This window comes from Diabrotica undecimpunctata, chromosome 8, assembly GCF_040954645.1.
Source record: "Diabrotica undecimpunctata isolate CICGRU chromosome 8, icDiaUnde3, whole genome shotgun sequence".
Lineage (NCBI taxonomy): Eukaryota > Metazoa > Arthropoda > Insecta > Coleoptera > Chrysomelidae > Diabrotica > Diabrotica undecimpunctata.
Window position 1 is genome coordinate 95,979,805 of NC_092810.1, and position 15,768 is coordinate 95,995,572.

At 31.9% G+C, this 15,768-nt stretch overlaps 1 protein-coding gene across 1 annotated transcript in view; it reads right to left on the reverse strand.

The window, feature by feature from the left end:
- Positions 1-812: 812 nt before the first annotated feature.
- The window catches only part of LOC140447784 (luciferin 4-monooxygenase-like), a 101,655-nt gene continuing 86,699 nt past the window's right edge, over positions 813-15,768 (reverse strand). The window contains exons 5-7 of the mRNA XM_072540642.1: positions 10,916-11,276; positions 7,473-7,638; positions 813-1,022 (exon numbers count right to left, since the gene is read on the reverse strand). Of these exons, the coding sequence (XP_072396743.1) occupies positions 880-1,022; positions 7,473-7,638; positions 10,916-11,276 (670 nt within the window). The 3' untranslated portion in view covers positions 813-879. The remainder of the gene's footprint in view (positions 1,023-7,472; positions 7,639-10,915; positions 11,277-15,768) is intronic.

Below are 15,768 nucleotides of genomic sequence, written 5' to 3' on the forward strand. Positions count from 1 at the left end.
ATAAAATGTAAGGCAGCTTTATTTAACAAAATACATGTAACTGGAAAATTCCCTAAATTAAATTAATTAAATGCAAAAACATACGACGACTGCAGAGTAATAAACTTAATGAGCAACTTACTTAAAATGTTTTTAAAAGTGATGCACAACAGAATATAATGATATTCTGCTGATCTGATTCTGATTCTGATAATATGATTCTGATTATATTATAAAAAAATTCGACCAACAAGTGTCGTGGTCACCATTTATATTTCGCGATGCTTTATGTACCCGAAAGGCTCTATTTAATGTATAAGTGTCTATGTTGAAGTGGCGAGATGTCAACTGTGACTTATACATTCGTTTTATTGACTACACAAAGGCATTTGATAAAGTAAAACAAGAAAATTTTAATTTTATAATCATCTTAAAAGAAGCAAGCTTAGATGATAGAGACTTAAGAGTGACATATATTTCTAGGGTATTCGGAAAGGGAGAGCCAGGGAGAAAAATGCTTGGTTTAAAATCTAAGAAATTGGTACGTCTACGACCGTATTATTTCGAATAGCTGCAAGCAAAGTTAGAAAGGGAGAAAATTACAGTGGAAAACATTATGCGAAGACTCATAGAATACATAGTAAATCAGATTTACAGTAGACGTTGGAGAGTTATGAAATCAAATACCGATCAGACCAGTATTCACGTACGGTTTAGAAACATGCATACTGACAGAATCCATATGCATTTGTCAAATATATTAATATTTAATTAAACAACTCTTTCATAATTTAGGTCTGAAATGAAATCAGATTTTTAATAAAACAACAAAACAGGTTTTATCAAATTTTCTAAAAAACAATCTCATTAAAAGTACAAAAATTAGTTATAAAACAATGATTACAATTTGGATTCACGATGTACTGTATGTTTGGGTACCAATTTTCTTAATTCTCTTCTTAAAATTTTACCACTTGGATTCTTGGGTATAGCATCTATGAAAATTATTCCTCCTCGTAATCTTTTCTGTGGCGAAACTTTTTCTAAAAACAAAACAACGAACAATAAAATTTTAGTTATATCAAGAGATAAAATATATTTCTTCAAGTAAAAACATAATTGACAACAAATATAAACAACGTATGACAGAAGCGTGATATTCCAATTGAAGGCAGATTTCATCCATTTGTGATAAATCGCTATCCCATAAGCCACCCCGTAAGCTCAGAAAATACTATAAGTCCTTCAAATTGAAATATGTAGTTATAAAGTACATTGATTTAGCAAATTCCCATCAGTAAATATGAGCACGTGTTGATATTCGCCGTCTCATTCGTAAAGAGGCCATTAAATATAATTTATTACCTTAAGCCAGACAGATTCTCATGTTACAGATCCAAACTTGCCAGCATCTTAAATTCAAATTGTATCGTGTTGATTTTTAAGTTAATATTATATTTATGTTATTAGTTATTGTTAAGTTATTTACTGGTCGTTTTATTTTTTAGAGTTTAGTTTAATTGTGATATAATGAATCAATTTCAAGAAATTCTTACACTAACAGTTTCAAAAGTAAATATTTTTAAAAATCATATGATACACATTAGTACGACCCTGTTTGGCTTTCACGCGCTTCTATTGACAATTGGGAATTTGTTAAATGAATAGGGTATAGGACACGTGCACTATTTACGTTGTTGTAAAATTTATTAGAAAAGATTTTTTAATTATGCAATATTTATTTTTAAATAAAGTGCTAGTCAAAAGTTCGTTCCCCCCCTTGGATCTTTTGAACGGTTGTTGTTACAATAGTGAAATTTGGAGGAAGGTAATAAGCAGATGTAGGCTTCTTAACTAATCATAACAGTTCACGTAATAGTGATAGATGACGTTACAGCGCCAGTGTGATAATTTTATATACGACCTTGGCAAGTGATACCTCGTTTGAAAGGTATTGAAGAAACAGAAACTAAATATTGAGTTGTAAATGCTTTTGCAAAGTAAAAACAACTAGCGAATTGATAAACGTCAACTTTTTGACAAATAACCAAAAGCGGACGTTAGAATTTTTATTAATTAAACGCCAAACTAGAATTGTAGTATTTATTTAATTTATTCGTCAACATCACATTAAATCCAAACAAAATTAGAATGATTTGAATGGGTATATTAAAATAATTGTAGTTTCGCATTTAATTAATAAATATTCTAATGTTTGCATCTGGTTATTGTCAAAAAAACAATGTTGACATTGGCGTTAAAACAATTAGAAAATTAAAAAACGTCAGATTTTGACAAGTAAACAGAGGCGGAGATTTTTAAATGCGAAACTACAATTTAAGTATTTATTTAATTTATTCATTAAAATTAGCTTAAACTCAAATAAAATTAATATAATTAAAAAGGTATTTTCAATACCTCCCAAGCGAGGTATCACTTGTCATAAAATCCTATTTAAAATTATCTCTCAAAGTGGCGCTGTAACGACATTTGTCACTATTACGTCACTTTTTATGACTAGTTAAGAAGCCTACGACTGTTTATTACCTCCCTCTAGTTTTCACTATTATAAGTACAACCGTTCAAAAGATACGAGGTTGGAACGGACTTTTGACTAGCACTGTATATAGAGTTATATTTTGTATATTGTAGAGAATAACTACCTGTTTCAACTGAAAGTTTTATTTTACCGAATTATAATTTTATTTCCTAACTTTGAAGTTGCCACAGTAAATGATAGATAATGAAGTCAAAAGCCCGTTTATAATCTACAAATGCAGCATGTACTTGGCGTTTTGTAAGTCATAGTTGCAGTTTTACAGCAGAAGTGCACCCTACCAGGAATGAAAAAAACTTTTTCCTTCTAAAAGTAGCTTTGTTCTTACATATATGAACTGATGCTGTTATGTAAATACAAAACAAAAAAACGTTTGAGCTAATATATAAAAGAGTTAACATCTTAATTTCTTTTCTGTTCTCCTCTTATCTGACTGAGATGTTCAAGAGTTACAGTGTGAAAGTAATTTCACTCCATTCCATTGTTTTACACTTACTTCTTGTATATGTATTCTATCCATTATATATATATATATATATATATATACATATATATATATATATATACATATATATATATATATATATATATATATATATATATATATATATACATATATATATATATATATATATATATATATATACATATATATATATATATATATATATATATATATATATATATATATATATATATATATATATAATATATTCTCTCTTTCCTAACTCCCGCCATTCATCTTTGCTGTTTGTAAGACGTTTCAACATTGGTCCTGCAGTTCTTTTAATATCGTCGTTCCAGCGTGATTGCGGTCTTCCTCGTGGTCTTTTGGCTTTATATGGCCGCCATCGAACACAAACACTAAAAGAATTTAAGGATGATACTGGGCCTGACATTATACGAGAAGAACTTGAATATGCAATGAAACAAGCTAAAGGTGGTAAATCTCCCAGACCTGATGAAGTTCCTATCGAATTACTCAAAATTGTAAATACTGAATCTATTGATCTTCTTTTGGATCTATTCAATACCATATATAGAACAGTTATAATACCTAAAGAATGGCTCCAATCAACATTCATACTGCTACCCAAAAAAGCCAATGCAAAAGAGTGCAAATGAACATCGCACCATAGCCTTAAAGAGTCATGTCCTGAAATTGTTTTTAAAAGTAATTCACAATAGAATACATAAGAAATTAGATGAAGGCATAAGTAATATACAAATTGGATTTAGAAAAGGACTGAAAACACGAGATGCAGTGTTTGCAGTAAGTGTTGTTTCGCAGAGATGCTTAGATATAAATCAGAAAATATATGCCTGTTTCATTGATTTTGAGAAGGCATTTGACAGAGTGTAGCATAATCGGATTAAAGAAATTTTATTAAATAAAAACATAGACAGTAAAGACATTAGAATCATGTAACCTCCATTGAAATGCAAAAACAGCAAAAGTGAAAGTTGAAAATGAACTGACCGGACCGAGGATGTCCAGATTCGCCGTGAGGTTCGCCAAGGGTGTATTTTATCACCCTTGTTATTCAATTTATACAGTGAAGTCATCTCAGAATTAGCGCTAGCCGAGGTTAGTAAGGGCCTTATAATAAACGGTGAGCCACTTAATAACATAAGACATGCTGACGACATTGTCCTTCTGGCAGGAACACTAGAAGAACTGCAACACCTTGCTGAACAACTAAATATATATTGCAACGATTATGGACTAAAAATAAATTTGAAGAAAACCAAGTTCATCGTGTTTACAAAAGCACAAAACATCAAAGTTAAGCTAGTACTAGATAATACAGAAATTGGACAAATATCTTCGTACAAATACCTTATAGCATGGATCACAGAAGATACTAATCAGAAAAAAGAAATAAGATGCCGCATTGAAATTGCACGGTCAACTTTTAATAGAATGAGAAAACTTTTTTTGTAATCGCGATATCAATATATCGCTCCGAATAAGAATGCTTCGATGTTATATTTTCTCTACCCTTTTGTATGAGGTTGAAGCTTGGACACTTAAAAAATCTAACATAAGAAACGTAGGAGCATTCGAAATGTGGTGTTACCGAAGTATTTTGAAAATATCATGGATGGATCGCAAAACGAACGAACGACTGGGAAAACAATGCGAAGTTTTAAATTCCATAAAAATCAGGAAATTGGAATACTTGGGGCACATCGTGAGAGGTGAAAAATATGAACTACTAAGAAATATGATTGTAAAATCAAAGGCAGAAAAAGCGTAGAAAGACGTAAAATCTCGTGGTTACGCAATCTCCGTGAATGGTTTAGATGCAGTTCAATTGAAATATTTAGGCGCGTAACCAACAAAATTATAATTTGATATAAGGTTGAATGCTCTAATAAAGGAACTTTAATAAAATTAAAGACAAATATCGAGCACAATTTTATTAATTAAATCTTGCCCAAGTACTTTCGCTTTTCTAAAGGAAAGTAGTTGGGCTCGAAATGCCCCTGATGATGCTTTAGAAAAGCGAAAGTACTTTGGCAAGATTTAATTAATAAAATTGTGCTCGATATCTGCCTTTAATTTTATCAAAGTAAAATTATAATTGCCAGAATGATTTCCAATCTCCGATAGGAACAAAACTTGAAAAAAAAAAGAAAAAGACCGCCAATTCCTGATTTCTTTATTCCATCGGCCATCCTTAAGGCGTTCGTTATGTCTAGCTTATTTCCATTTCAGTTTAGCTGCCTGTTCAAAAGCATCTTTTATTATTATTTTTTTTATTACTAATGTCTTTATTGGTTTCATGGTCTTTGACGGCGATACCCAGCATCTGTCGTTTCATAGCTCTCTGAGTTTTTCTGATCTTCTTCATGTTTATTTTAGTGAATGGCCAGGTTTGAGCTCCGTATCTAAGTACAAATAGGATACATTAATTAAACACTTTCGTTCGCAGTATTTTTGGTATATTTTTATATTTAAGTACATATGAGAGTCTGCTGCCCATTACATTTTTACACGTCTGCTTATTTCGGTAGTCTGATTTTCTTTGCTTACTTTGACATTTTGACCCAGATATGTATATTCATCTACGTGTTCTATCTCTGTCCCTTGGATGTTTATCATAGGATTTTATCTTTGTTTTACATTAGTTTAGTTTTGTTAAAATTTTCAGTCCCTTTATTTTCTGTGTGTAGCTCCTCAATCATCGTATTCAGTGCATTCCACGTGTCGACTGTTAATACTACATCATCTGCGTATCTAAGATGGTTCAAGTATCTTCTGTTAATAGGGAATCCCTTATTTTTCCAGTCTATTAACTTAAAGATATCTTCTAGGGCAGCTGTAAATAATTTTGGATATATTGCGTCTCCTTGTCTTACACCTTGGTTGATTTATACTGGTCTTGTTTTGATTCCATTATCCAACGTCACTATCATTTCAGCTTTTTCGTAAATATTATGTATTATTATTCTGTACCTGGAGTCGATTCGGTTGTTGACTAATGCTTTTTCTATTGCCTACAGTTCTACGCTATCAAAAGCTTTTTCATAATCTATAAAAGCAAGACATAATGGAATATTGTATTCGTTAGTTTTTTCTATAAGGATTTTCAAGGTATATAGATGGTCACAGGTACTATACCCTTTTTTAAATCCGATTTGTTCTACTGGTTGATATCCGTCAAATTTAATTGTTAACCTGTTTGTAATAATATTTGTAAAGGTTTTGTAAAATTGCGAAAGAAGTGAAATTGGTCGATAATTTTTCAGATCTGTGGTGTCTCCCTTTTTGTGAATTAGTATTTTTTAGCAGTATTTCATTGTTCGTGTATGTTGCCTTCAAATAGACATTTATTAAATAGTATTTTAAGATACGTGATGGCTTCTTCTCCGGCTTCCTTCAACATTTCTGCTAGGATTCCATCGCTTCCAGGAGCTTTATTCCTTTTTATTTCTTTTACTGCTCTTTTTATTTCTACGTGGCTTATTTCGGGCATCACTTCAGAGTTGACATTTGTTATCTGCCTTTTCAAGTTCTTTGATGAGTAAGGGGAATCGTTTCTGGAACGAAACAGATCGGCGTAGAACTTTTCAATTGAGTTTGCTATATCAGATTTACTTTTTTCTAGTTGTCCTTGTTTACTTACTTACCAAAACGTAAAACGGTACACTGACATTAATGAAGTGACAAATAAAAGTTGATATCTGAAATCTTTTCGAGAAAGGTAAAGTGGAGATATGTTATGACTTAAGAGATTTTTATGGTGTTATATTTATTATTATTCAAATCAGATTGAAATATATTTTATTTAGGTTTTGTGTATCTTTTTTGTCATTTATTGCGTTGGAATTTCTTTTTATTTCTATTGATTCTTGTATCTTTCTCTTCTTTTAAGAAGCTAAGTTAGGAAATTAGCATGTTAAATTGGGAGAGAATTACTACACGAACAATGCGACCAATTTGTGGCATAAGAGTTAAAGGACTCTGATAGTTCCAGAGCAATAACTAATATCCTAATACAATATAATAATACAACAACTAATATAATAATAAATAACCACGTTGGAAGCTACAGCTACCTAAGGAAAGGAATACCAAACGTTAAAACGTTTAAAACAAATAGAAAAGGTTAATGCGAGTGAAAAATAAAAGTAAAATGTAATGGCATGCCTCGCAAAATAGACCAAGAGTTAGAAATACGTATATACGTTTGTCTTCTATCGATATACCAATTTTGTTGTTTGTTTTACGGTTTTACGGTATATATATATATATATATATATATATATATATATATATATATATATATATATATATATATATTATATAGTTATTATATAGCATTATCTCACTATTAATATGGCGCAAAAATTTATGGCGTAACCGCATTATAATGTATTTGTCCAAAAACCTTCCATAATATGATCGAAAAACAAAGTTCATACTCACTAGAAACAAATGTTTGTAGTTCTTTCTCTGTTAGATCTACGCCAGGTCTTTTAACAACAAATGCGAGCGGGAGTTCACCTGCGAGTTCGTCTGGAGCTCCCACTACTCCTACGTCTAAAACTTTCGGATGATTTAATATCACAGCTTCTAGTTCCGCTGGAGCTACCTGCAATTTAGAGAAAAACGTTTTCGTTAGTTCTAACATAAATTATTTAAATATATAAGGTTACAATAAAGAACGTCATTGCATTTGACTGATACTTATTTAATCAAGAAAGCATTCGTTAATTTAATATTTTTAATAAAGGAACATAAACATTGCAGGGGCTTATTAGCAGATATAATAAAGTTAACAGTTTGAAATCCTAATTAAAAATTGCCATATATTTTAAATATAAAGCATTATATAAAGCACGTATAAAGATTTTAGATAATTTTTTTACATTTGACTACCAATAGACTCTTCAAGAAAATAATACTGTGATGTTAGTTAACTTTGTTGGAGATATTTTATAACCAGTAGCAAAATATAGGGATTAATTTAATTTTAAAATTTATCCTCTAGTTAATTTAGTAAAAAAATATTCTCTTTATTTTTGTACTATTCCTTTAGAGAATTAGTTTTTAAAAAGTAATGATTTTGGAAAAACCTTGAATGAACAGTTTTGTAAAGACATTATAAACAAAACCTGTGGAGAATCTAAACATTTGTCTTGGGGTGGGGGGAACTTCCAATGAAACACCAACTAAAACACAAATAAATATATAATCCCTACACACTTTAACTACAACGATTGTATATATAAGCGTTGAGTGAAGCTTGCATGTTCGAATTTCAGTCTACAAATGGTCACAATATAATTTTTTGTAAAATGATAATCTTGCTCCACAACGCTGTCGGAGTACTTGAATGTAACAGTATGTATAGTGTAAGGCTATTAGGGCAATACGTTTTGCAATGCAATTCCCATTTATTCTTAAAGTTACTATAATTATTTTAACAACATTCTAGCGGTAAAATTAAATTTTATATTACAATACTGTACATATTTTTAAAAACTGCATAGGTGCATTTAATTATAAATTAATTTAATTGGAATTAATTAGAATTTCAGATAAAATTTTTAATTTTGTAATAAGATGTAAATGCCAGGGGAGTCGTGCAGTTATTACGAAAGGCGTTATGCGAAAAAGTGTCATAATCGAAACACTCCAGAAACCTATTATATTCCATGGATCATCCCATAGCCTACGGGGGACTTCAGGACAAAACAACTGAACTATGCTAGTAGTAATGGTTGTCCAATAAATACAAAAGTTTACGAGATTTAAATAAAGAGATCACTAGTCTTTTGGGACTATTTTAAAAAAAGATAGTCTCTCACCATCAAATTATTTTTAAACTCAATATTTGGAAAGAATAGTAGACAACTTCTTAGTAGGACCAGTATTTTTTCTAATTTATTTAAATGGTAAAAATTATTTCACAAAGCGTTTAACGAATACTTAGAAATGCCGTAACGTATGGTCCTAAAGTTTTGGGACAAATTTCACCGGGTCTGATTGAGAAGCAAAATGCATTTAACAAAGAAGGCCATGGAATTGAAATGATATCAGTAATTGATATTTAATAAACAAAGCAGAATATTTTGGTTTGTGCTCTGCAAAATGTCTTATAAAATTGATATTCGTCGAGGTGTTTATAATATGGTTGGGCGAATGTCGAAACGATATATTGTTAATATTTATCGAGATCAAAACATAAGCAAATCGACAATTTATCGCACAATCAGAGAATGTGAAGAAGGGATACCATGTGTTAACTTGCGCAAAAGTGGTCGACTGCAAATTCTGAACCATATAAGAGAGGCAAGACTGATTGAAGTAGCTAAGAACAAAATTGGGGTCTCACAGCGAAAACTGGCCAGAAGATTTCATGTTGGAAAGACTACAGTATATAGGACCCTATCGAGTAACAATATTATCTACCGGAAAAGAAGGAAAGCTCCAAAATACACAGAGTATCAATTAGAGAGAATTCTGAGATGTTGCCGCGCGTTAAGGCGAGTGCATTTCGTCAACAAGTTGAAACTTTACTTTACCTTTGTACCGAAAGCAGACAATCCCCCCTACCTACCTCAGGCTCGTCCAATTGAAGAGTTCTGGGCAATATTAAGTAGGGAAGTCTGTAATAACGGATGGGAAGCACAAAATCAGGAACAGTTAAGACGCCGCATATATACAAAAATTAGAGAAATTGACGCCGAGGTCGTCCAAAAGATGATGCAATGTGTCAGGGGAATTATTAGGCAAATCGAAAATAATGGTCTCTTGTCTGTCATTTTAATTTTGATTTATAGTAAGGATAGTTAAGTTAACAGAGTTAAAGAACATCTTTTCGGGAATCTACTCATTTAAGTTGCAAATGATTTAATCTTCAGAAACTAATATTTCTCCAAAATATTTGATTTTACTTAAAATGGCGTCAAAAGATTATTTATGAACATGAAGGACATTTTAAATATAGAAAAGATGGACAAGTACATTCTTTTGGCGGACAAGATTTGATTTCACGTTAAGAGGTTCTGCACAGTCACTCTAAAGAGTCCTAAGAGGACGAAATACATATACGCGAATAGTGGAGTACTTTTGGAGACTTTTCTATATCTTTATTTACTTAGTTTGAAAATAAGAAACAAGCTCACAAAACATTCTTGCTTATATGAATTGATATGTTGTGAAATACAAATTAAGATTCTCCATGTTTCTCCATTCATCGTCTGTTTGCTTCAAAAATTAAAAAAAAAAAACTAAAAAATCTTCAAATTTTGACTGTTTGCCTTTATTTTATATAGACTTTCTTTAATTGACTGTAATTTTTAACTATTGATAAAAAAAAGGTCTTATATATCTCAATTGAAAATTTTAAAATTCCCTAAAAGTAAAAAAGCTCAAAAGATCAATCAATTTTCATTTTTCATATAAATTAGGTTCAATCGAGCTACTTTTAGCTCTAACATATGTGATTTAATTTACTGCCTATCTTTACGTTATACCTTGTATAATCAGGCTAGTGTAATGTCAATCATTATCAAAAAAGATAAAAATTATTTATAATTACTTAGTATTTCTAAAGTTTTAACTAGAAGGTACGTGTCAAGTTTTTAGAAGTTCTTGTATTTGATAAGATCTTAAAGAATATTAAAGAATCCAGTTTACAATTATTGAATAAAATTAGTAATTAAAAATAAATTTTTTATTTATTTTAACAATTAACTATAATTTTGAAATATTTTCTCAGTTCTTTATTTTTGTGTACTTTTTCGTGGTAGTCTAGTTTAAAGATAACTTAATTGGAGCATAATACAATCTCAAAGATAGTAAAAATATTCGGTAGGGTATAATATTTGCGCTAGCGGCCACCGCCAGTGCGAAGAATTTACCTGAAATCCTTTATATTTTATCAGTTCTTTTAATCTATCTACAATAAAAATATATTTCTCCTCATCATAATATCCCAAATCACCAGATTTCAACCACCCATCAGAAGTGAATGTCTGTCTAGTGGCTTCGGGATTTCTGAAATATCCTTTCATTACCAATGGGCCCTTTATACAAACTTCGCCAACTTGATGAGGTCCTAAAGATTTACCGGATTCGGGATCCTTAATTGCTATAGCCATATACGTAATTACATATCCACTGCAACCAGGTTTTACTTTGTCAAATCTTCTTCCAGCAGTCACGGCTAAAGTCGCTTCGGTTAGACCGTAAGCTTGCCGTGCCGAATTTAAGTTTCGTAGTCTAAAAGCAAACAAAATGGTGTTATAGATTAAATAAAAATATAAATTAAGTAGGATTAAACTATAGACCACACGCGTCAAAATAGGCTGCGGTTGATTCATATATTTTAAAAGTAAATTATGCCTTTCTAAAGTCTGTATAAATTTAATTATAAAATAATAAAATACTGTAATAAATATCTATGGTATTACCGGAAATATATATATATATATATATATATATATATATATATATATATATATATATATATATATATATTGTTATGATATGTAAAATCGAGAAAAATATTGGGTTGATTAAAATATTTCAAAGTTCAAAAACATTAAAATATTTCAGATAAGTAGGATAATAAACAACAAACATTTCGAAGAAGGAAAGTTATTAAATTCTTGAATTTCCTGTACTAAACAAAATGTAAGCTATACATAAATTATTTCTTTGTTATACTTGAGTGACCCGCATAAGTTTAAGTGAAAGCCAAAGACAATTGAACGGGGTTTTTCAAAATACATTAATGCAGTGATTAAAGACAATAGAAGGGATTATAGAAAGAGGTTTTTGTTAGTTTTTAAGAATTATAGAAAAATATTATTTGTAAATAAGTTTTAGGAAATTTATAATTATAGGTAAAAATTTGTTTGTTATCGAAATGAAAAAATGGGGGAATTGTGACGAGTTTTGATTGGCGGAGATTGAAAAAGGTGGGATAAGTATGTAGGAAAAAGTTTAGCGAGATTGAGGAGAGAAAAGGAGGATCAGTTGGTTTCCAAGTCTGTAAGACGAACAGTGATTGTTCTCTGGCGGTTTCTGAAATGTAGCAAGCAGTAGTGTTGAATGTTAGTGAGTTTTTGTGGAGTTAGTGTATCTGACAGAAGCTGAAACAGCAAAATATTGTAAGTCATATTTCTCTACTTATATTCCAAGAGTCACTGTTCAGGCCAACGAGAGATTCAGTTTATCGTAAAGAGAGAAGATATTCCAAGAGTCATTTTTCACTCGGGCCAACGAGAGATTCAGTTTATCGAGAGGAGAAAGGCTATCATAATTTGAATGATTTGTGCTTTTGAAGGAGATCATTAAGGACGATATACTTGCAACAATCTGTGTAAGATTGCTGATTACATAGGGAGCGGTTGAGAGGAGATAATATAGTCTACAAGGAACAAGGATTTGGACCACTCATCATCAGAGAGAGATATTTTTGTTTTCTGCAGTTTTTTTTTTCTTTTATTGATAACACAATTTTTACACGTAATTTAGAAAAGATATAAATATTTTGATTAGGAGAGTTAGAATAGTTTGGAATTTTGAGTTTTCAATTAATATTGTTTGTACCATTAATTTTGATTGTTCACGTACGGAGAACAAAATTTTGAGAATCCTTATATGAGATTTGTGTATTGAAAACGTTTGAGTGTGAATTATTTCATTATTTTTATTTCAATATATAGTGTTAGATCATATGTGTTTTTTATTATTCCGGTATTCTCTGGACCTTACCTTTCACATGTAATAGCATAGATATTGAAGCACGAATTTAACCCTGAGATAAAAGAATTAAAAATTGTGATAGAGCCATAATCATATCATTTAAATAATTTTAATTAATCAAAAATTAATTAGCTAATTATTGCTTGGCGCACCAAGACTTTAAATATCACAATAACTGGCTTCCAAAACGTGGGGCTTGAAAATATCGCAGCTTTACATTTGAAGGAAGGGAAAGAGATCTGGAATAAGTACAGGTGATCCAGAGATAAAAACATATAACATTGAGGGAATTTGAATTTGAAAGTATTTTGACAATTTTTCCAGGGAATATAAATTTGATTTATTGATTGATCGTAGTTAGTGGATATTTACTGCTATTGAATTATTTGATTTTATTTTCTTTACCAATCGTACATTTGATATTTATTTTAAATTATTTGAATTTTCATCATCATCATTTTGGCTTTACAACCCTGTGTGGGTCCTAGCCTCCCCAAGAATTTTTCTCCAGTCGTCCCTATCCATCGCCTTCCTCCGCCAAGCACGTATTTCCATATTTCTCATATCTTGGTCTATGTTATCTAGGAATCTTGTTCTGGGTCTTCCTCTTCTTCTTTGACCAATAGGTCTATCAAGGAGCGTTTTTCTAGCTGGGTCGGTTTGTTCCATCCGCATTACATGGCCTACCCACCTCAGACGTCCTATCTTTATGTGTTTTACGATATCTGGTTCCTGGTATATCCTATAGAGTTCGAAGTTGTATCGTCTTCTCCAGACACCATTTTCATTTACCGCTCCATAGATGCGCCTTAGTATTTTTCTTTCGAAACATCCTAACATGTTTTCATTGCTTTTTGTTAAAGTCCAGGTTTCTGAACCATATGTTAGGACTGGGCGTATTATTGTTTTGTAGAGTTTTACTTTTGTATTTCTTGATATAACTGTAGATATAAAAAGGAGATTAAGCCCAAAATAGCATCTATTAGCCGTGCAAATTCTGCGGTTTATCTCTGCGGTAGTGTCATTTTCAGAATTGACGAGCGTTCCCAGGTATACAAATTCGTTAACTGCTTCGATGACGTCATTTTCTATAACAAGTGGCCGTAGTGTTTGTGGTTGCGTACCTATTTTCATGTATTTTGTTTTGTTGGTGTTTATTATTAAACCCATTTTTGTAGCCGCTTCCTTTAATGCTACGTACGCCTCTCGTGCTGCGTTTTCCGTTCTCCCAACAATATTGATATCATCAGCATATGCTAAGATTTGCACAGATTTGTTATATATTGAACCGGTAGTTGTGATTTGTGACGTACGTATTACTTTTTCCAGAGCTAGATTGAATAGTATACAGGAGAGTGGGTCTCCCTGACGTAGCCCGTTATTTGTTTTAAAAGGTTCAGAGAGTTCCCCCTGGATTCGTACTTTGCATTCAACTTTTTCAAGGGTTAGTTTGGTTAAACTTACCAACTGATTTGGTACTCCTAGGTCTATCATTGCTCTAAACAATTCTCTTCTATTTACAGAGTCGTAGGCTGCCTTGTAGTCTATAAATATGTGGTGCGTGTCTACACCGTATTCCAGTGTTTTCTCTAGAATTTGTCTTAGGGTTGAAATCTGATGAATTGTTGATTTACCACCTCTGAAACCAGCCTGGTATTGTCCTATTATTCGCTCTGCATATGGTGCCATACGATGGCATAGTATATTGGAGAATATTTTATACGCTGCATTTAGGAGCGTAATTCCTCGATAGTTAGAGCATTCAAAGATATCACCCTTTTTGTGTATGGTGCAAAGTATTCCAATATTCCAATCATTGGGAAGGGACTTCTGTATCCATATTTCTTTTATAAGCTGCTGTAGGGCTATTATGATATCGTGGCCACCTTCTTTATATAATTCCGCTGGGAGATTATCTATTCCGGCTGATTTGTTTCTGGCTAGTTTGTTTACAGCGTCTTTAACTTCCAGGATCGTTGGTGGATCCTCCTCCCTCTCGTCTGCTCCGCTTACCTCGCAGCTTTCGTCTTCCGGGTTTTCTTCTTCATCTATATTAAGTATCTGGTTAAAATATTCCGTCCATCGGTTTAGTACGTCTGTTCTTGTTGTTAAGAGATCGCCATTTAAACTTCTACATTGATTTGTGTTTGCCTTAAATTCTTTTCTGTTGATGTTAACTTTCTTATAGAATGTTCTGAATTCTTTCTCTCTGTTGAGGTTTTCTATATATTGAAGTTCCTTTTTTAAGTGGTTTCGTTTCTTCATTCTGTGTATCTTCTTTTCTTCTCTTCTCTTTGTCTGGTAATTCTCTATACTTGTTCTAGTTCGGCGGGTAAGCATTTTTGCATAGGCTTCATTTTTTTTCTGTGTTGCGTCTTTGCATTCATCGTCAAACCAGTGATTTTTTCGGGTACAAGTTTCTGTTCCTATTTCATCTTGTGCTGCTGACTCAATATCTTCCCTTATCCTGTTCCAGAATGAGTCTATATCTCTCTGGTCTTCTTCGCCTAGACTTTGATTCCTTAACCTATTGGTAACATTTTCCCAGTACTGTTTTGCAACAGTTGCATCTCTCAGCTTCTGTACATTCCATTTCTTTCTATTTATTTCTTTTTCTTTGTTGGAGTTTGAAATTCTAGCCCTTAGTGTTGAGATCACTAAACAATGGTCTGAGTCTATGTTTGCGCCTCTATAACTTCTGCAGTTTATTATGTCCGTTCCGTGTCTTGAATCTATTAAGATGTGATCAATCTGACTAGTTGTTCTTAAATCAGGGGAGGTCCAGGTTACCTTGTGTATATTCTTGTGTTCAAAATAGGTGCTAGCGACGGTCATGTTCAGTGCTGCTGCTAAGTTTATCAGTCGTAATCCATTATCGCTACTGATGTTGTGTAGGCTATGCCTTCCTATAGTCGGCATAAAAACATGCTCTCGTCCTATTCTTGCATTCATGTCACCTAGCACTATTTTAATGTCATTTTTGGGGCATCTTCTGTAGGCT